Source organism: Carassius carassius, unplaced genomic scaffold, assembly GCF_963082965.1.
Source record: "Carassius carassius unplaced genomic scaffold, fCarCar2.1 SCAFFOLD_56, whole genome shotgun sequence".
In the NCBI taxonomy this organism is placed as follows: domain Eukaryota; kingdom Metazoa; phylum Chordata; class Actinopteri; order Cypriniformes; family Cyprinidae; genus Carassius; species Carassius carassius.
Window position 1 is genome coordinate 1,672,501 of NW_026775126.1, and position 22,133 is coordinate 1,694,633.

The window sequence follows — 22,133 nt, forward strand, 5'->3', positions numbered from 1 at the left end:
CCTTGTCAGGAACTATTAATCAGATCTGGCATAATTGCTGTTTTATGGTTTATTATCAGGGAGGGACCAATGTTTCTTGAGCAGTGAATGTATATTAGTATATTAGATTTTTAAGAATGACTGTGATTATTACAATAGTAGTGTTACAGTGTTAACATTTGATAGTAGTTTTTTATTTAAATTTTTTTTTTTACCTTTTCAGTTAGTTGCAGTGCATACCTTTAATACCTACCATCATTAAATGTTTTTACTTTTTTTTATTGTATAATTAAATTATTTAAATAAAATGTCCCTGAAAATAATTTGACAGACAATGAAATTAAAAGTATTTTTATATTAACTCATGAAAAAATCTTATTTGTTATATCATACAATGTATCAAATGTTAATATACACAACTAGTAAAAGAATATGCATATCATATACATTACAGAAGATTTAATACAAAACAAAGTATTCACCTCGGTATGTACATATTTCTGATTAATAGCAAGTACAATATATATTTATTGTTATAATTTGTTATGTATCTAATATGTTACAAAAGATCTACTACAAAATATGCTACATACTACTCAACTACATAAAGTATATATTTACTATGAATGTAAAAATAAATCTTAGGTTCATACTATAATATGAACAGAATCTGTCCATTCATACCACTGATACACATCCAGGTAAACGTTATAATAGTACTTTCATTGATGCTATGAAGGCATCATCTCTCCAGATCATCTGTATTATGAAATCTGATTTTGTCTAAGTCACAAAGTCACACCAGAGTAGACCAGTGTCTGCAGTCTGACCTTGTACCTGCCAGTGCTACTTATGGGTCACTTTAAGTTTGGCTAGTCCTCTTTGAATTTTCATAAATGGAGCCTGAGCAATGTTTTCAGCAGAGGTGCTTTTTACCTCCACTAGTCCAAACTGGAATGTTTCAGATGGATCATGCACTTGTCGGTCTGGACTATTTTAAAATGACAGCCAAACTGAAAACCAAGCACAGGTAGTGGGGGAAAATTAACATCAGGAACACCTGCAGCTATAGGGGGACATTGGTATGAAAGTGGACTGCCAAGAGGTACAACTCTACTTTTGACATGCCCTCAAGTATGTGTGGCAGCAAAGGCTTGGGATTAATCTGAATTAGTTTTGCACCAGAAGCCAAGACATCAGCATCTGGAAGGGGACCTAAAGAAATGAACACAAATGATGAGTCGTGAAGACATTAAGATATAGCTGTGCGCACACAGACAAACAAACAGAGTTGTGAATTACCCGTGTAAGCCTTTTATGGGGTAGAATTGATTCCATTCTTCCCAACTGATTCTGGTTTCAGGACACACAGTTCACTCACTGCCTCTGGATGAACTCCCTTAATATAAAACGACAAAGTAATAGTTAAAGATCGTTTACTGATCTTGGGTGGTTTTCATTTATATATTTGTTACTTAATCTGCACTCTTGTTCATTATTAGTCTATGATGTTTAAATGTTTACATATACTTTCTTTGAGTTAATAGTGTTCTTACCAATGCAGAAAGGAAAAATACATGCCTGTGCTCTTGGACGATGCCATCTCTGTGGCTAACTTGATTTGATTCATCTTCTTAGATGCGTTTCACTGCAAGATAAAAGCATTAGATGCTGTTAACATTTTTTTTTTTTTTCATTTGTACAAGGATATTGTATAACATCAGTGAAGAAGTACATTATCGATTAAACTTAACGGTAACACTTCCTATGAAGCCCGTATTTAAAACTCATTATAATGCCATAAGAATACTCTTATAATTTATGAATAATGTATTAGAAAAAAAACTTTGTAATATGTCATATCATCTCATGAGTAATCATAACAGTTTTAATGTGTTATAATGTAAGTATAATTTACTTATTTGTGGTTATAGCATTTAAGATTATGATTTATAATACGCAATGAATATAATGCATCCACTTAACTTACAACAGAATGTTTCCCTTATATATAATACAAGTCTCATATCTTGGCATTGTTGTTTTGTTACTTTACTCAAAGCAGACAAATTCCATTATAAATAACTACAACAATAATAATGAAAATAAAAATATTATTTTTCATTAAACAGCCATCATATCAAAAATCTGAGCAGATGAATGTGTAATATGTAATACTTTTGATTTTAACTATATTTATTGTAATATCAATAAGATAGTAAGATACTGTATATATTTTAAATAAATAATGTCAAGATATAAGACTTATAAACCATTATAAATCATGTGGATTTAGCATGGTGTATATTGCGTGTTATACATAATCATACTCATAAAAGTTACATCCACAAATAAGTTAGTTTTATACGTACAATTGTTATGATTATTTATGAGATGAAACAACAAAGTTTTTCTATATATAATGCATTGTGGTTTTATTATAATAAATGTGTAGTAACTTTTTTTAGTGTAATGATTAACGTACCATTTGTATAACCACAGTTTTACATCAAACACCATGGTTAAACTATGGTTAGTAGCAAAATCATGTTAATCTGTGGATACCATGATTTAACTATATCGACCATTTGCTTTTTGTTTTTTGATAGTAAAACCATGGTTATTTTTCGTAAGGGTAACTTTACTACTTGGCCAAAATAAAGCTCGCTAGTTGCAATATGGCTAACTAACTTTCTAAACGTGCACACAAGACTCTCGAAAAGCATGTTATCTTCCCTATATAACTTAATTAGTGTAACATTTGAATAAAACTGTTAAAATATGAAATATCAAACGCTGCTTACCTCCTTTTGCCATCTATCAACCATGATATACCACTTCCTGTGAACGGCGTGCGTGTGACGTCACATGGGGCGGGGCAACGCTATATTCCACCTGAGTCCGTTTCGTCTGATGACTTTTTGTCTGAGTACATTTTGTCTGATGACTTTTTGCCTGAGTCCGTTTCGTCTGATGACTTTTTGTCTGAGTCCGTTTTTTCTGATGACTTTTTTTCTGAGTCCGTTTCGTCTGATACCTAATGTTTATTGTATGAGACCTGACACCTGACGTCGTTTTTCCTGAGACCTGAAGCTTTTCAGTCTGAGGCGCGATGCCGTTTTGTCCGATGACTGAAGCCTTTTAGTCTGAGGCATGACGCCTTTTCATTTGATGACTGAGGTCTGAGGATGTCCTAAAATGTACACCGTATAGGTGGCATTTATGAGCAGTTGGCCACATCCAGTAAAATGAATGGCTTTCAATGGCCCTCTGGTGGTCAAAACAAGTTATTGCTTAAATACTAATCTCCTTAGTTTTTTCACTAACCTCCAGATGGCAGCATTCTACACATAGCACCTAGATCTATATCCAGAAACAGTTTAAAATAAATTTAGATAATAATTTAAGTGATTTTTTAATAAAAAAATGATATTTCACATGCAAGCTAATGGTGTAGTTGCAGATTTGTGTGTTAAATGGGTACAAAAGTACTTCAAATCTCCCAAAACACAGCATAAATGCATAGTTGAGGAGTAAACAAAAAAAATTATATATTATTTGTATTATTGAAAATGTATATTTTTCCTACAATTATGAGGAAAATGAGGACCCTTTTAGGGTTAACAATGGCTCTGTGTAGTAACAGCTGCTCTATGTGAAATCATGCACCTGATGGAATTTACCGCTGATTAGAGAACCGGCTTTACTGATGAGATGCGCATAACGATCGCCGATCGTGATCGGAGCGACACTAACATTAATATGACTGCTTGTTTTGTTTTCTTCACAGGCTATGTGGCTGTAATCTCACTGTTCAGTCCTGTGAAAGTTTATCATTAGCTCTACAATCCTCAACCTCCTGTCTGAAAGAGCTGGACCTGAGCAACAATGACCTGTACGATTCTGGAGTTAAACTTATTTCTGATGGACTGAAGAGTTCACACTGCCAGCTAGAGATACTGAGGTTTGGTTTCAAACACTTTCATTGACCCCCCCCCCCCCCCATTTAATTAATAATTGAAAATAATATTGCTAAGATTGATTCTGTGTGTGCAAATGCTGTGTTTTTCTTGTTCAGATTTTCCATCTGTAATCTCACTACTCATTCTTGTGAGAGTTTGTCATCAGTTTTACAATCCTCAAACTCCTTTCTGAAAGAGCTGGACCTGAGCAACAATGACCTGATGGATTCTGGAGTGAAGCTTATTTCTGATGGACTGAAGAGTTCACACTGTCAGCTGGAGATACTGAGGTTTGGTTTCAAACACTTTCATTGACCCCCCCCCCCCCCCCCCTATTTAATTAATAATTGAAAATGATATTGCTAAGATTCTGTGTGTGCAAATGATGTTTTTCTTGTTCAGATTTTCCATATGTAATCTCACTACTCATTCTTGTGTCAACTGGGAGAAATGGGGTTTTAGGTTCTCAAACGTCACATTATGTGCCAGAAAATGCTTAACGTCATGTCAGCGCCCTATGTTTAGAGTTTGTTTGGGTAACGTTACTGTTTGATTATGGATGCTGTTAAGGTGGTACTCATTTTTACGTTTGTGCAAACGCTTTTGGTCTGTTTGCATTTGCAAACACAACTGCTGTATTATATCGAGGAGCAGTTGTTTTGAAAGGAACAGGAAGTTGCTCGATTTTGAGGATTCTGATTGGCTTGCATGGCTTTATCCTTCTCCCTACACTGCCGCCCATAGGTTTGGCATAGTTATGATGGCGCTCGACAGCGTGTTTATGCGGGTTGATGTAAACGACAACTTTTTTGAAAACGATGTTGTGTGCACGAAGTTATTTTTGAAAACGGAGGGGGGGAAATATTCGTTTCTCTAAATACCCGGCTATGTGTAAATGTGGCATTAGGTGTGAAGCTGCTTTCTGATGAACTGAAGATAAACTGTAACCTCGAAATACTGAGGTAAACCGTTTTCCATAAAATAATTAACAACATGCTACCACATTTTGTTTGAGAGAATAGCATGACACTGTATTCGTTACCACACAAGAAAATCATGAATCTATAATTTTTTTTTTTTTTTTTTAACAAATCTATGGTTTAGTAATTGAAAACAAAGATATAAATAGTATTGTAATTTTACTGTGAATGTATATACAGTCAGGTCCATGTATTTTGACATTTTTTGACATTTAATATTTTCATAATTGTGATTCTTTATGCCACCAGAAAAGAATTACAAATAAAACAATTAAGATGGAATTGAAGTGCAGACTATAAGCTTTAATTCAAGGGGTTGAACAAAAACAACATAGCTTGCTTAATTACAACCATTTTTACACACAGCCATTTTCAGGGGCTCAAATGTAATTGGAAAAATAAATGTAATCATAAATAAAATAATATTTTGTTAAAAATCTTATGCAGGCAATGACTGCATTTAGTCTGGACATCAGCAGAGACTGTACAGTAAAATCCAGTGCCAAGATCCCAATTTAGGCGAACACTGACCTCAATATTTGTAACTTAATTGATAACAAAACTAAAACATCAACATCTAAAGTCAATCTTGTTAGTAATGCGTGATGCTGTTTGTGGAGATTTTAAATTAGAGATTTAATGTCTTCTATCTTGTGTTGATTTCAGCTGTGGCTGAAGTCAGCTGTAGGTCTTGTATTTCTGCTTTTAAAAATATATATTTTTCTGTTCTTGTTCTCTTTTTTTTTCTCAGTGATTCAGTTTGTTAACAGCAGGTGTTCTTCAATAATGCTCAATCATCAATTACTAAACTAATTATCTTATTAACTTTAACACTGCTTCAGTGTTAACATTCTGGGAGTGTTAATTTAATACTGGGGGTTTTACGGTGTTGGTTTCTCCTTTTGTGATGCATTTTCAGGCTGCAGCTGTCTTCAGTTTTTGTTTGTTTGTGGCTCTTTCTGACTTTATTTTTGTCTTCAGCAAGTTAAATTATGCTCAATCGGGTTGAGATCAGGAGATTGACTCGGCCATTGTGGAATAATCCACTTTTTTCCTTCAAAAACTCCTGGGTTGCTTTTGCTGTATGTTTTGGGTCATTGTCCATTTCTGCTATAAAGTGCCGCCCAATCAACTGTGCTGCATTTGACTGAATCTGGGCAGAGAGTATATCTCTGTACACTTCAGAAATCATCCGACTGCTTCTACTGCCACTGGAAACCATGCTGATGTTTCAGGGCAAAGTCTAATCTGGCCTTGTTTGAAGCTTGTGGTGAGCACTCTGTGTTTGATCTGGTGAAATTTTCCAAGTACTTCTCGCTACAGACTGTAGCGCGGTGACGTCACTTATGTATGTGTTACCACGCATGTGCAAAGTGACAAAAGGTATGTTTATAAAACGCATGCGCAGTAGAGCTGTAACGATACACCAAACCCACGATTCGGTTCGTATCACGATTTTTGACCCACAATACAAACCTCGATATGGGGGGGGGGCTTTGACAAAACAGTTCAAAAGATATTTTGAGGAAAGAAAATATATTTGTATTAACCCTCTGGAGTCTAAGGGTATTTTTGGGGCCTGGAGAAGTTTTGTCATGCCCTGACACTTGTGCTTTTTTCAGTTTCTTATAAATATCTAAATGGGTAAAGTATAATCTTACTGTAATCAGCACAAACTGGGCTATAATAATGTGAAATGCATGTATGTACATTGTATTTTTGAGAAAAAAAAATGTTATGTGTGGTTAGTGGAAAAACTAAAAATGTTAAAACGAAAAAAAAAAACGCATAAAGAACATTTGGTTCCCGGGATTTTTGATAACTGGAGCTTGTAGCCTAGAATTTTACTTTCTAAATTATGTGAAAATCATCTTGTTTACTCACTCGCAGAAAACAATATATTGATTTAAATTTTCTAAGACACTTTTTGTTGGATTAAAGTCATATGCGAGTAGGTGTCAACTATCATGAATATCATTGTGATTTACACCTGAGAAGACAAAGGCCTGCATAATGAGCTGCATAATGAGCCTTTCAGTCAGGTGTGTCCCTGAGAGGGAAGGGTTACAAGAAAGAATGTAACCCTTACATTCTTATTATCATAATTATTATTATTAATGTTGAAAAGAGCTGAGAATTTTTTTTTTGTTTGTTTTTTAGGGGGGGATCAATTAAAAGAGCACCATTTTTTGTTACATTTGTTACAGTTACATTTATTTGTTACATTTTATATTTTTTACATCAAGCATTTGAATGATATAGTATTGCATATTGTTATTGAAACTTCATAATATTTCACTTAATTATACATTTAGTCAGGAATTATACTTTGGAAAGTCTAACTAGTAAAATGTTAACCCGTTATGTGAAAACTAGTACAAGTATATAAATAAATAAAAAGAGACTTACTCATGTTTATGATCTCTGCTGAATTAAGTACTTCATTCTTTTTTTTTTCTGAGGAAATCCATTTCTCAAATCCTCTTTTTGGGGTATATTATGTCTTCCTCTCATCGCAAAGCAAACGGTAAAATAAAAAGAACTTGAAGAACCGTCTCGCTGCTTTTTCTTCTGTTATGGGCGTATTCAAGCCACGCGTTTCAGTTTGAATCTGTATAGAGTGTTCAGCGTTTCAGTGTTTCATATGGATTACTTTATCACAGCACTTGTTTAGTTTAAAAGTAGACATGTCAACCTTTCTATAGATATCTCTCTCATGTCTCTTCGTTGAGTATTCACTGAGCTACAGTTAATTTTAATGACGTGTTTGTACATGACGATCAGCGCAGACAAAGGCTGCAGACAGCACACCTTGTTTGTTATCTTTATTTTATAAGTGCACAAAGTTTTGTTATGTCTGTATCCAAAAAAAAAAGTACGTCCTTTACAGATTTGATTGATGTATTGCTCTTATCTGTACGATTAAAACTGAAAGTGTAATTTAAGTTATTTTCGGGGTTATCAGGAGAAAATGACTCATAATGCGTATCTGCGTTAATCGACTCCTTCAAACGTATTTTATAATGTTAACTTCAAATAATACTTATAGTAATTAAATGTGGTAGCATTGGATCTGGACAGGAAGGATAACTCTCGGAGGGGTGTGTCGCGATTCTGCCTTCTCACATCGCGATACAGGTTCGTGGACCTGCGTATCGCGATTTCGATTTCATATCGTTACAGCCCTAATGCGCAGTAATGTTCATTCACTTCCAGATGTTCGAAAGGAATGGTGGATTTGAGATTCAGTGGCAGTAAAGTAAAGGCGCCCCCTGGAACACAGTCAGAAATGTATAGCACACACATACTTGCACGCATTTCATATATAACTTCGTACCCTTATAGATCTCATTGTGCCGAACAAATTTTGGATTGCATGTCATAGGCTCCACCCAGCAGGAAGTCATCTATTTAGAGCTATGTAAAAAGTGCATGCTTTGGAATTTGATATACTTGTCATAGGTTTTTTACCCGATTGCCACCTAACTCGGTCAATATGATCTCAAGACATTGGGAATGAAAAATTGGCAGGGGATTTTTGATATCTCGAACGCTTTGCTCGTGGTGCGAGGCGTTGAATTTATGGCGAGAAATGAGAAACAGGAAGTGTCTAATACATCCACATACATTACCTTTATTTTAATTAAACTTCATCAATTTGTTCGTTTTATAATGTCAGTCGCATAGTTGTGAATATTAGGAGTCAAACTTATAGCGCCACCAACTGGCAGCAGGAAGTGTCATTTTCAAAATGCTTTGAATTCAGCATATTATTTGTACTCGATTTGCTTCCAACTTCATCAGAATAATGACAAAACACAGCCGATGTAAAACTGTTGAGGGTATATTGATATCTAAAATATTGTTGCTGTGGCAACATGTCAAACTGGAATATTTTGAGATGGATAACATGCTTAGAATTTCCTGATACTCCAACACGCATCAGTATTTATGACATCTAGACACTGGCAAAAGCTCATAAAAGGGCGTGGAGGAGGCACTCTACAGCGCCACCTTTTGTAGGGGAGTTAGTTTTAACTGCACACACCAAATTTGGTACATATATTGTTCTTATCAAGACAGACAACTTTCTAATTCAGTCATCAGCTACGACCAACAGGAAGTCGGCTATTTTGATTTGAATATGGATTTTTGGAAATATATAGCTGTGAATTAATGCATACTGCTCAGTGGAGAAGTACACTGTACGCACCAAACTTTGTCTGCATGATGCCAAAACATTGAGGAACTTAAATTGCGAATGGATTTTGGATAGTTTAGCCGTGGTGATTTTTTTGAAATGACAGTATAAAGGGAATCATTAATTGTCCTTTAAGAAGATCATACTATGTCTATTTTTGAAGCAATTGATAGCAAAATTCTGGAAGACATAGTGCAGCACCTAAAATCGTCAACCTGCTATCTTGACACACTTCCTACATCTTTTTTCAAAAGTGTGCTTAACTGCTTAGAAGCAGATCTTTTAGAAGTGGTGAACGCCTCACTTCTTTCTGGGACATTTCCAAACTCCTTTAAAAACTGCAGTTGTTAAGCCCCTCCAGAAAAAGAGCAATCTTGATAACACCATTTTGAGCAATTTTAGACCAATATCTAATCTTCCTTTTATAGGCAAAATTATAGGAAAGGTAGTTTTTAATCAGCTGAACAAATACTTAAACTCAAATGGATACCTGGACAATTTTCAATCGGGTTTTCGACTGCAGCACAGAGACCGCACTCAATAAGATAATAGATGATATTCACTTAAATTGTGACTGAGATCTAGCAATACCAGCACCGATATTTTGCCAGTGATGCGTTTGACACTATCGATCATAACATACTACTAGAGAGACTGGAAAGCTGGGTCAGGCTTTCTGGGATGGTACTCAAATGGTTCAGGTCATACTTAGAAGGGAGAGACTATTATGCGAGTCTAGGAGAGCATAAGTCTAAGTGGACGTCCATGACATGCGGAGTCCCACAAGGGTCAATTCTTGCACTGCTCTTGTTTAGCCTGTATATGCTCCCAATAAGTCAAATAATGAGAGAGAACCAAATTGCCTATCACAGCTATGCTGATGATACCCAGATTTACCTAGCCTTATCTCCAAATGACTACAGCCCCATTGACTCCCTCTGCCAATGCATTGATGAAATTAATAGTTATATGTTCCAGAAATTCCTTCAGTTAAACAAGGAAAAAACTGAAGTCATTGCATTTGGAAACAAAGATGAACTGTTCAAGGTGAATGCATACCTTGACTCTAGGGGTCAAACAACTAAAAATCAAGTCAGGAATCTATCATTTAAAAAACATTGCAAGAATTAGATGTTTTGTTTCCAGCCAAGACTTGGAGAAACTTGTTCATGCCTTCATCACCAGCAGGGTAGACTATTGTAATGGGTTCCTCACCGGCCTTCCCAAAAAGACCATTAGACAGCTGCAGCTCATCCAGAACGCTGCTGCCAGGATTCTGACATATCACACCAGTCCTCAGGTCCTTACACTGGCTTCCATTTACATTTAGGATTGATTTTAAAGTACTTTTACTCGTGTATATAATCACTGAATGACCTAGGACCGAAATATATTGCAGATGTGTTAACTGAATATAAACAGACCACTCAGATCATTAGGATCGAGTCAGTTAGAAATACCAAGGGTTGACACAAAAAAGGGGAGTCCGCCTTTAGTTACTATGCCGCCTGCAGTTGGAATCAGCTTCCAGAAGAGATCAGATGTGCTAAAACACTAGTCACATTTAAATCTAGACTTAAAACTCATCTGTTTATCTGGGCGTTTATTGAATGAGCACTGTGAAATGTCCGAACTTATTGCACTATATTTTCACTTTTTTTATTTATTTTATGTAAAATCATTTTCTAACGGTTTTAAATTCATTTTAAATAAGTACATTTTTAAATTTTAAAAGTTTTAAAACTGGTTGTTTTATTCTTGGTATTTTTCTTCATTATTATTTTACTTTCTATTATGTAAAGCACTTTGAATTACCATTGTGTACGAAATGTGCTGTGTAAATAAACTTGCCTTGTCTTACCCAGTGTATTCTGTGACAGCTATAGGCCCTCACTTGTGCTGGCCTCACAACAGGGTGCCGTCACTCACACGGGTCACTGGAAGACAGCCATGTGGCGTTTTGTAAGGGACCCCATTCGTCAGTCTCTTTCTGATGTAATGTAGAACATGACCGACTGAAAGGGACCGTCTCGGTTACATATGTAACCCTCGTATGTAACGTCCCCTTGCCACATCGCTGTTCCGCTGAACGGCCGGGTCTCTGGGCTTGGCTCTTCAGCGAAGACTTGAGTCCAAGTTGCTCGTGCTGCTCCTTTATATACCTTGCGGTGTAAATTCCGCAGACTAAGGTACTCTGTGTACCATTGGCTCGTTTTGTAACCACTCGAAGGTGATTGGGCTCTCAAGCGAAATCCCATTCATCAGTCTCTTTCTAATGTGTCCGTTCCCGTCCTTCAGAGAATGAGGGTTACATATGTAACCGAGACTATTTCAGTTTTATCACGTGATAGAATGTCTGAGACCTCCTTAAGGCGTACAGCTGACCCATATAATCTGCTGCCTATAATGCATCACACTAAGATTGCTGTATAGACAAAAATCCAATTGAGTAAGCATTTTTAAACATTAGCTCACTAAAAAATAAATAATTTCGGATCAATTTCTCTTCCATGAGAGTAGCATACTTTCTGTTCTTGACGATAATGTAAATTCTAGGGGCAAGGCTTCTAAGCCGGGGTGTTTCTAGGACCATGATATATGTGGTGGCTGAAAACAATTGTCACTTTAATATCAAGTTCCGATTATTTGTACGTTGGGATTGACGGCATATGAATATTTTATGAATCACACATGAATGCTGTTGATTTATGCACTTGAATCAGGACTCATTTTTATGTATGATTGATGAACGTAGGCCAAGATGTTTAATGTCCAATGATTTAGAGAAATTTTGTTTTTTCATGATAATGCTGAATGAACACATTATCTTTTATGCAATGACACGGCAAGATAAATAAAACATGGCACTTCAAGTTTTAACCCTGGGTGTCTATTGATAATGTAGAAATAACTTGTGCCTATTCTTAAATACATTTGTACTTTAACCTCTTAGCCTGCACCCTGACGCCAGCGTCCTCAACTCCCCTCAACCCACATGTGTCAATGTTTACAAATAGAGTAAATTAGACGGGCCAAATTTAATCTTGACATACTATGTATCATTAAAAAGATCCAAGCCACGAGCATCGACAACAGATCACTGTTTTTCAAAGGAAAGCTTATAAAGAATGTATTTGCAAAATTTGTGTAAGCAGTACACATCAAAACATGAATAATGAAAATGCAGTACAAACCAGATTTGTCGTAATAACGAGTCATAAACACATCCATAGGTGTAAATCCCATATTAGTTAGGAAGGTAAGGGTCCACTGAACGACATCTCATGGAGCAAGTTTAGTCCAACGAAGCAATAACATTGTAATATGGATAATTCCATTGCTTACATTTCAGTTCTTCAGGGACATAATTGTTTGTGTCAGTTATGGAATAACTCGCGCACAGAAACTGCATCTTGGTAGTAAAAAAAATTCATGGTTTTGTAGAGTACAGTGTCACAAACCGAATGAGATGATCAATGAATAAAAAATTTAAAAATATTCGAATTATTATTTGAATTATGGCGCCCTCTCGTGACGCACACTCCTACACACCTGTCATCTGAAACTTAGCGATCGCCTTTTTCTTCATTTGTTTTATTTTTCAACAGTTTTCATGTATGTGTGGGTGTGTTTTGTTGAATGTGTCTGTATCTGCATGATTACCATCTGTTTGAGGGCAAATCAGCTCGCTTTTACTGTGTAATCATGGCTATCAATGTGAACGCCATATATATGAATGGAGTGTGATTTATTTACTTTATGGTGTATTTATATGATTACCATCTCTATAACTGGCTATCAACACAAGCACGTATTTTTATTGTAATTCATTGTAAATTCTGCATTTCTAACAATCTCCGGGTGTTCTGTAATTGGCATACAAAGATAAATCTTTTTTTATTTTTATTATTTTTCTTACTCAAATTATTTTTATTGTATTTTTCTAGTGCTCAAATAAATCACTTATATGATGTGTACGTTTCTGTCTAGTGTTTTATAACTGAAAAACATGCAGTGGTATGTTTAATGACTAAAATAGTTTGTAGATCCCTTCAATATATATACAGTACAGACCAAAAGTTTGGACACCTTCTCATTCAAAGAGTTTTCTTTTTTTTCATGACTATGAAAATTGTAGAGTCACACTAAAGGCATTAAAACTATGAATTAACACATGTGGAATTATATACATAACAAAAAAGTGTGAAACAACTGAAAATGTCATATTGTAGGTTCTTCAAATAGCCACCTGGATACACAGCTGCTTTTTTATTGCCATAATACAAATTCTAACAGTCTATTCAGTAGGACTATCAGCTAAGTACAGGAAAACGAGTGGCCATCATTACTTTAAGAAATTAAGGTCAGTCAGTCTGAAAAATTTGGAAACCTTTGAAAGTGTCCCAAAGTCCAGTCACAAAAACCATCTAGCGCTACAAAGAACCTGGCTCACATGCGGACCGCCCCAGGAAAGGAAGACCAAGAGTCACCTCTGCTGCGGAGGAAAAGTTCATCTGAGTCACCAGCCTCAGAAACCGCAGGTTAACAGCAACTCAGATTAGAGACCAGGTCAATGGCACACGGAGTTCTAGCAGCAGACACATCTCTAGAACAACTGTTAAGAGGAGACTGTGTGAATCAGGCCTTCATGGTAGAATATCTGCTAGGAAACCACTGCTAAAGAAAGGCAACAAGCAGAAGAGACTTGTTTGGGCTAAAGAACACAAGGAATGGACATTAGTCCAAATTTGAGATCTTTGGTTCCAACCACTGTGTTTTTGTGCGATGCAGAGAAGGTGAATGGATGGACTCTACATGCCTGGTTCCCACCGTGAAGCATGGAGGAGGTGTGATGGTGTGGGGGTGCTTTGCTGTTGACACTGTTGGGGATTTATTCAAAATTGAAGGCATACTGAACCAGCATGGCTACCAAAGCATCTTGCAGCGGCATGCTATTCCATCCGGTTTGCGTTTAGTTGGACCATCATTTATTTTTCAACAGGACAATGACCCCAAACACACCTCCAGGCTGTGTAAGGGCTATTTGACCAAGAAGGAGAGTGATGGGGTGCTGCGCCAGATGACCTGGCCTCCACAGTCACCGGACCTGAACCCAATCGAGATGGTTTGGGGTGAGCTGGACCGCAGAGTAAAGGCAAAAGGGCCAACAAGTGCTAAGCATCTCTGGGAACTCCTTCAAGACTGTTGGAAGACCATTTCAGGTGTCTACCTCTTGAAGCTCATCAAGAGAATGCCAAGAGTGTGCAAAGCAGTAATCAAAGCAAAAGGTGGCTATTTTTAAGAACCTAGAATATGACATATTTTCAGTTGTTTCATACTTTTTTTTTATGTATATAATTCCACGTGTGTTAATTCATAGTTTTGATGCCTTCAGTGTGAATCTACAATTTTCATAGTCATGAAAATAAAGAAAACTCTTTGAATGAAAGGTGTGTCCAAACTTTTGGTCTGTACTATATATATATATATATATATATATATATATATATATATATATATATATATATATATACATACTAGTGCATCTCAATAAATTATAATGTCATGGAAAAGTTAATTTATTTCAGTAATTCAACTCAAACTGTGAAACTTGTGTATTAAATAAATTCAGCTCACAGACTGAGGTAATTTAAGAATTTGGTTATATTAATTGTGATGATTTTGGCTCACATTTAACAAAAACCCACCAATTCACTATCTCAACAAATTAGAATAATTCATAAGACCAATAAAAAAAATCAGTTAATAAAAAAAAAAAGTGAATTGTTGGCCTTCTGGAAAGTATGTTAATTTACTGTACATGTACTCAATACTTGGTAGGGGCTCCTTTTGCTTTAATTACTGCCTCAGTTCAGCGTGGCATGGAGGTGATGAGTTTGTGGCACTGCTGAGGTGGTATGGAAGCCCAGGTTTCTTTGATGGTGACCTTCAGCTCATCTGCATTTTTTGGTGTCTTGTTTCACATTTGCCTCTTGACAATACGTCATAGTTTTTCTCTGGGGGTTCAGTTCTGGTGAGTTTGCTGGCCAGTCAAGCACACAGGCACCATGGTCATTTAACCAACTTTTGGTGCTTTTTGCAGTGTGGGCAGGTGCCAAATCCTGTTGGAAAATTAAATTAGCATATTCAAAAAGCTGGTCAGCAGAAGGAAGCATGAAGTGCTCCAAAATTTATTGGTAAATGGGTGCAGTGACTTTGGTTTTCAAAAAACACATTGGACCAACACCAGCAGATGACATTGCACCCCACATCATCACAGACTGTGGAAACTTAACACTGGAGTTCAAGCAACTTGAGCTATGAGCTTCTCCAGCCTTCCTCCAGACTCTAGGACCTTGGTTTACAAGGATAAAATACAAAACTTGCTCTCATCTGAAAAGAAGACTTTGGACCACTGAGCAACAGTCCAGTTCTTCTTATCCTTAGCCCAGGTAAGACGCCTCAGGAGTGGCTTAACAACAGGAAAACGACAGCTGTAGCCAAATTCCTTGACACATCTGTGTATGGTGGCTCTTGATGCCTTGAACCCAGCCTCAGTGCATTCCTTGTGAAGTTCACTCATTCTTGAATTAATTTTGCTTGACAATCCTCATAAGGCTGTGGTTCTCTCGGTTGGTTGTGCATCTTTTTCTTCTACACTTTTTCCTTCCACTCAACTTTCTGTTGACAAGCTTGGATACAGCACTCTGTGAACAGCCAGCTTCTTTGGCAATGAATGTTTGTGGCTCACCCTCCTTGTGAAGGGTGTCAATGGTTGTCTTCTGGACAACTGTCAGATCAGCAGTCTTCCCCATGAATGTGTAGCCTAGTGTACCAAACCGAGAGACAATTTTTAATCATCACAATTAAAATAACCAAAGACTTGGACTACTTCAGCCTGTGTGCATTGAATTTATTTAATACACGTTTCACAATTTGTGTTGAAATACTGAAATAATTGAACTTTTCCACAACATTCTAATTTGAGATGCACCTGTATATATATATATATATATATGTATATGTGTGTGTGTGTACACTTGGTAAATTTTTATATTCGTGGGGGGGGGCTAGACATAGTCTCAGAGAAATGGTTGCAGGAATCTAATTTCTTTTGGCGTCGTCTTCAGATTTGTAATAGAAACTCATTAGACATGTGACTTTCAACCCATTACTTTTCTAGATTGCTCCAGGACTGATATCATTTTTTTTTTCTTTTTATATATAAAAAAATTCAGTGTGGTGAAATAAACAAAGGCACTTTAGTGTCTATAACTTTTAATATTTTTGAACATTGTCAACTCAGGTTGATAAAAGGTACAGCCCAAAGGATCTTCTTTCCAAAAATACCAAAATTATGTGTGTAACACTCTGAAGTAAGGAACTGTTACAGTTTTAAGTCAGCTGTCAGTCCCTATAATGGGGGTTAGCCAGCACCCCCCATTATGGGACTCACAGCTGAAAGTGCCCTACCTAACTTAAAATTGTAACCGTCAAGATTAAAATTGTCCCGTTTCATTTAATGTATTTGTAAACATTGACAACTGTTTCTGATTATTATATTTTTATTGGTGAAACTGCATAAAATAACAGCATGTGTAAATGACTGCCAAACTAATGTGATGTGGACTGTCGCTGTGTGTCTGTAGGTTGTCTGGCTGTATGGTGACAGAGGAAGGCTGTGGTTATTTGTCTTCAGCTCTGAGTTCAAACCCCTCCCACCTGAGAGAGCTGGATCTGAGCTACAATCACCCAGGAGATTCAGGAGTGAAGCTACTCTCTACAAAACTCAAGAATCTGAACAAACTCAAGTATGTTGAGCAGCAAGTTTTTAGGTTTTATTATTTTAATTACTCAATGTCTTTATGTAGATAGAAGTCTAGGGGTTTCTAGAGGACACAACAATATAACAGATTGAAACAGCACTAGTATAAGCCCTGTCCAAACCCGATTCTCCCTATACACAAAGTACACAAGCTGTGTAGGGCCCCCTTGATCTCAGAGATTATTTAATTTTAATTTTCATTTAATTTCAATTTTGAATTTGGCCAGCATTTATGAAAACATGAATGTTCTTTTTTTTATATGGTGTGCTGTCACCCTTTCTACTTAAAAATCTGTCAAATCATGTAATGTAAATGTCATACAGTCTCTTGCTCAAACCGATTGGCTTTTCATGTTTACATCAAGCACAAAATGAACATGAATAAACATCAAAGTATTTTATCAACCACAGTATATACATTTTTCAAAGTTAAGTCCACCAAAGTTAATCTACTCTCCTTTCTGATTTGTGGTTAAGGCTAGAAGGGATACAGCTGTGGCTACTGGGCATGTGCATTTACATATTTTCCGAGACCACAATATAATTTGAAACCTATGCAAATTGTTTTAAAAAGCACATGGTGTCATAGTTTCATTACTTAAGAGTGTCACAGTTACCGTCTTTTTGCACTAAAGGTGCTGTCATAATTTAATGAATGGGAAGATGACATGAAGCGATTTGAGGTTTGCATCATTCTTGGCAAGAATTGAGCTTATTTAGACACAGAACCATCTATTTAGTTCCACAACACAGAAGTTTCAGGAGAGGGAGTAAAAAAAGACACCACAAACGGCAGCTGCTACTGACCCAGCATCACCTTAGCTGTTCATTTCTTAAGGTCTGGTTTTATTTGGTTTAATGTGCTTTAGACCAGTTCAGCCTTTGTGAAACCAAACAAGACCAGTGGGACAATTCTGAGCAGATTGAGTGGTTTCTTTTGTCTTGTTATTTGCTGTGAATTGAATATTTAGTTGAATAATGATAGTATGTTTTAACATGTTGTTTTATCTAGATTATATTGTTTTCATAATCATTGGAAGCAAAGATCATAACTGGATATATAAAACAACTTTGTATGTGTTTTATAGTGTGGATCATGGAGAAGAATATTACATAATTACAGAAGGACTACACAAATGTATGTATAAACACACACATTTAAGGTGCAGGTTCATTTAATTGCCTGACAGTTATTTGACAATATGATGTTTAGGTAATACACAAGCAGAGTATATGAGTGGAGCGGTGTGATTTTGAATGGAGCAAGAAGCTGATTTTTTTCACTTGCTCCGAGACTGTTCCTCCCCCGCTTCTATCACAAGTACAATTCATGCCTATGGCCCATTATATAACTGCATATTTAGCAAGAATTCACATGTTAAATATATTAAGCTAGCTTGGTAGAGATCGGTCACTCAAATAAAAAAGAATGTCAAAGCTATGATGCTTTATATTTTCAGGAAAAAGCATGATTTAAACGGGTACAGCACTTATCTATACGCAATTGCTCACTTAATAATGCATTCATACAGTGCTTCTTCATCTGTATCTGATTTTGAATAAGCAGAAAGCTGTGAGAAATGCACCGATCCATAGGTAAAATATCTGATGAAAACGTACTGTTTTCATAAGATTCGTAAGATCTGTTATGAACAGACCTGTGATATTTCAAACAATCTGAAATACTTTAGAAGCGGAGCGGTGTTTTTGGTGTCAGTGAACGAGGAGTGGAGCAGGAAATGGTGTACCCATAGTGAAACTGGAGTGTAGTGATTATTAAATGCTCTGAGAGCGGAGGGTAAATTGTTATAATTCGGTCTTATTAACACTACCTAGCGACTAAATTAGTCACACTGTATTATTGCCAGTGACTAGATTATTGTCTTCCTTGTTTATGCTTTGTTCTGTTCCCTATTGTGCCATGTTAATTTCTTGGAGTAATCGTACTCTTGCGCAATAATATCTCACCTCCACAGATCCAAAATAAATCTGCTATTATTAATGATTGGTCTTCATACATTTCTATTGAAAGTAATTATATAGTTTGATTTTCACATTCTTCAAGTGCTAATTTACTTTCTTTAGTTGTTCCGAATGCTAAATGTTCTGGAGCTCTAGAAGGAATTCCTGATTTCCAAGAATATTTCTTATCTATATACTAAATATCACATTTTCCTTTAAATTTGTCCACATCTTGTGTTTCTCCTGTTTTTTGGAAACACTTATATTCTTGTTTATAATCTATGCTATACCATTCTGAAATCTCTACTTTCTGTTTTTCAATTTTTATATTTTGGCTGACATCTGAATACTGACACCAAGAAACCCAGAGTGGTCTAAAGAATGAATATGTTAACCCCTTACCAGTCACTCCCCATTTTTGGCATGGAGATAGAACTGACATACCCAAAATAAAAAGTTTTCTGCTCATGATTCTTTCTGTCTAGATACATAATCAACATTTGTTCACAAAGCTGACACTTCAAAGTTTACTGCTCAGGAATCAGAATTACTCAGACTGTTATGATAATAGAGATATATAAGCTCAAACATAAAAATAAAAATATTAAAAACATTTTTTAAATGTATTTTAAAAATTGTTGCTGTAAGGATATGATTTTAGAAACACCCTGAAGCTAAAGCTACAAGTCTACCAAAGCTTAATTTGAAAATGTCATAATCTAATCTATAAAACTGTGAATTTTATGAAATATTTTCTAAGGCCATGTCATGTGTGTTTTTAGAGAAGGCTAATCTGATTGATTTATGGCACTTGTCATCTCTGTAAAATCTCACATGTAAACACTCCTGTCTGCTTTTGTCTGTGTTTTGTCTCTGAAAACTCCCCATTTCATTATTCTATTGTTCTCACCAAACGAGTCTTTCACACCTCCGCCAGGTATGACACATTATCCGCATTATTCTTTTATTCTTTTGCTTTTATTCCATCTTTATTAGCCTTTGTTGTGGTTATTTCAAGCTTTACAGAGCCACCAAGCTGCTATCTCACTTCAGTCTCCGTATGCATCTAGCCCTTATTTATCAAAAGTCTTACTATAAAAATACAACAAAACATTTTCTTATGACCTTACGTGAATTGTGACCGAAATGCATTATGAAGAAGAAATGCACCTGCTATTAGTAGCATTAGAGCTAATGTTAGCATCAAGCTACATCAGACAATTTATGAAATTATTAGTACACTTTTACTCAATACTCAATTTAACCCTCTGGAGTCGATTAACACGTATACGCGTTATGAGTCAATTTCTCCTGATAACCCCGAAAAGAACTTAAATTACACTTTCAGTTTTGATTGTACAGATAAGAGCACTACATCAATCGAATCTGTAAAGGATCTGCTTTATTTTGTATGCAGACATAATAACAGAACTTTGTGCACTTAAAATAAAAATAACAAACAAGGTGTGCTGTCTGCAGCCTTTGTCTGGGCTTATCTTCATTTACAAACATGTCATTAAAATGAACTGTAACTCCGCGAATACTCAACAAAGAGACATGAGAGATAGATCTATAGAAAGCCTGACATGTCTACTTTTAAACTAAACAAGTTCTGCCCAAAAACAAATATTCTGTGATAAAGTAATCCATATAAAAGCAACACAATGTCCATTTTACACGTCTCCCTTCATTATATGTAATGTGACCACTCCCTGCGCTGAACGCTCTATTCAGATTCTAACGCGCGGCTTGAATACGCCCATAACAGAAGACAACCCAGCCAGACTGTTCTTCAAGTTGTTTTTATTTTACTGTTTGCTTCACGATGAGAGGAATAAGACATAATTCGCCCAGAAAAGATGTGATATGGTTGAGGTAAAAGTGCTTTAAAAGTGGGGGCGGCAGTGGCTCAGTGGTTCATGTAGGTTGTCTACAAACCGGAAGGTTGGTGGTTCGATCCCCGGCTCCACCAAGTGTCGAGGAGTCCTTGAGCAAGACACCTAACCCCAGCTGCTCCCGACGAGTTGGATGGCGCCTTGAATGGCAGACACCGCAGTCGGTGTGTGAATGTGTGTGTGAATGTGAGGCAAATTGTAAAGCGCTTTGGATGGCCATGTGGTCTGTTGAAAGCGCTATATAAATGCAGTCCATTTACCATTTACTTTATTCAGCAGAGATCATAAACATGAGTAAGTCTCTTTTTATTTATTTATATACTACACAACGTGTAAATCTTTTACTAGTCAGACTTTTTCCAAACTATAATTACTGACTAAATGTATAATCAAGTGAAATATTATGAAGTTTCAGTAACAATATACAATCCTATACAATTCAAAAGCTTGATGTAAATAATATAAATGTAACAAATAAATGTAACTGTAACAAACAATGCTGTTCTTTCAATTTATTCCCCCTAAAAAAACTGAAAAAAAAAATTCTCAGCTCTTTTCAACATTAATAATAATAATAATAATAATAATAATAATGATAAATATAGCTGCAAGCAGCGATACGGGGCCAAGCCCTGCAAGGCAGAGCAAGCAAAAGCCGATGTAGCGCAATGCGGAGCCAGAAGAGCAAAACATCAGAAATGTAATGTACATCAGGCACAGCAGGTTCTGTAAGCACATCAATTACAGCTTTTAAGCACCAACAGCCGTGCGGAGCCAGAAGAACAAAAAGAGCAGAAATTGAATATACATGTAAATGTACATCAAGCACAGCAGCACAGCAAGCATTTAAGCACCAACAGCAGTTCAGAGCCGGAGGGAATTTAAATGACAACTTTATACACAACTTTAAAGTCTTCCCACATGGGACTCGAACCCACGACCTCTCAGGTTTGGGACCAGTGCCTTACCAGAGTGAGCCACATTAGTTGACGCACATTAGGCATGACACAGAAGTGAGGTTAAGGTTTGAGAATGAACTCTCAAAAGCTTGAAGTAGCATTTTAGCCAGGTTAGCATGCTACGCTAAAAAATGATAGCTTGCTCAAAGTTAACCAGATAGCTCAAGAGACACATTAGAGTGAATAGAAACGTGTTAGCATGTTAGCTAATTAGCATGCTAAGCTAGCTAGCAAAAATAAACTAGCACAGGCACGGTCAACTTTAGAGCTGTACATGTCGGGAACGGGAGGGAATATCAAAAATCTGTTCAGTCATTTCTGTCTGGCCCGGTCTGAAGTTCATATGATAAATTTTTGAACAAAATTGAAC

The 22,133-nt window shown here is 36.3% G+C and overlaps 1 protein-coding gene across 1 annotated transcript in view; it reads left to right on the forward strand.

Annotated features, from left to right (window-relative positions):
• Window positions 1–22,133, forward strand: part of LOC132136871 (NACHT, LRR and PYD domains-containing protein 12-like) — a 62,324-nt gene that overhangs the window by 31,111 nt on the left and 9,080 nt on the right. Inside the window, exons 6-9 of the mRNA XM_059547412.1 lie at window positions 3,770–3,943; window positions 4,058–4,231; window positions 16,772–16,933; window positions 18,036–18,085. Coding sequence (XP_059403395.1) covers window positions 3,770–3,943; window positions 4,058–4,231; window positions 16,772–16,933; window positions 18,036–18,085 — 560 coding nt within the window. The remainder of the gene's footprint in view (window positions 1–3,769; window positions 3,944–4,057; window positions 4,232–16,771; window positions 16,934–18,035; window positions 18,086–22,133) is intronic.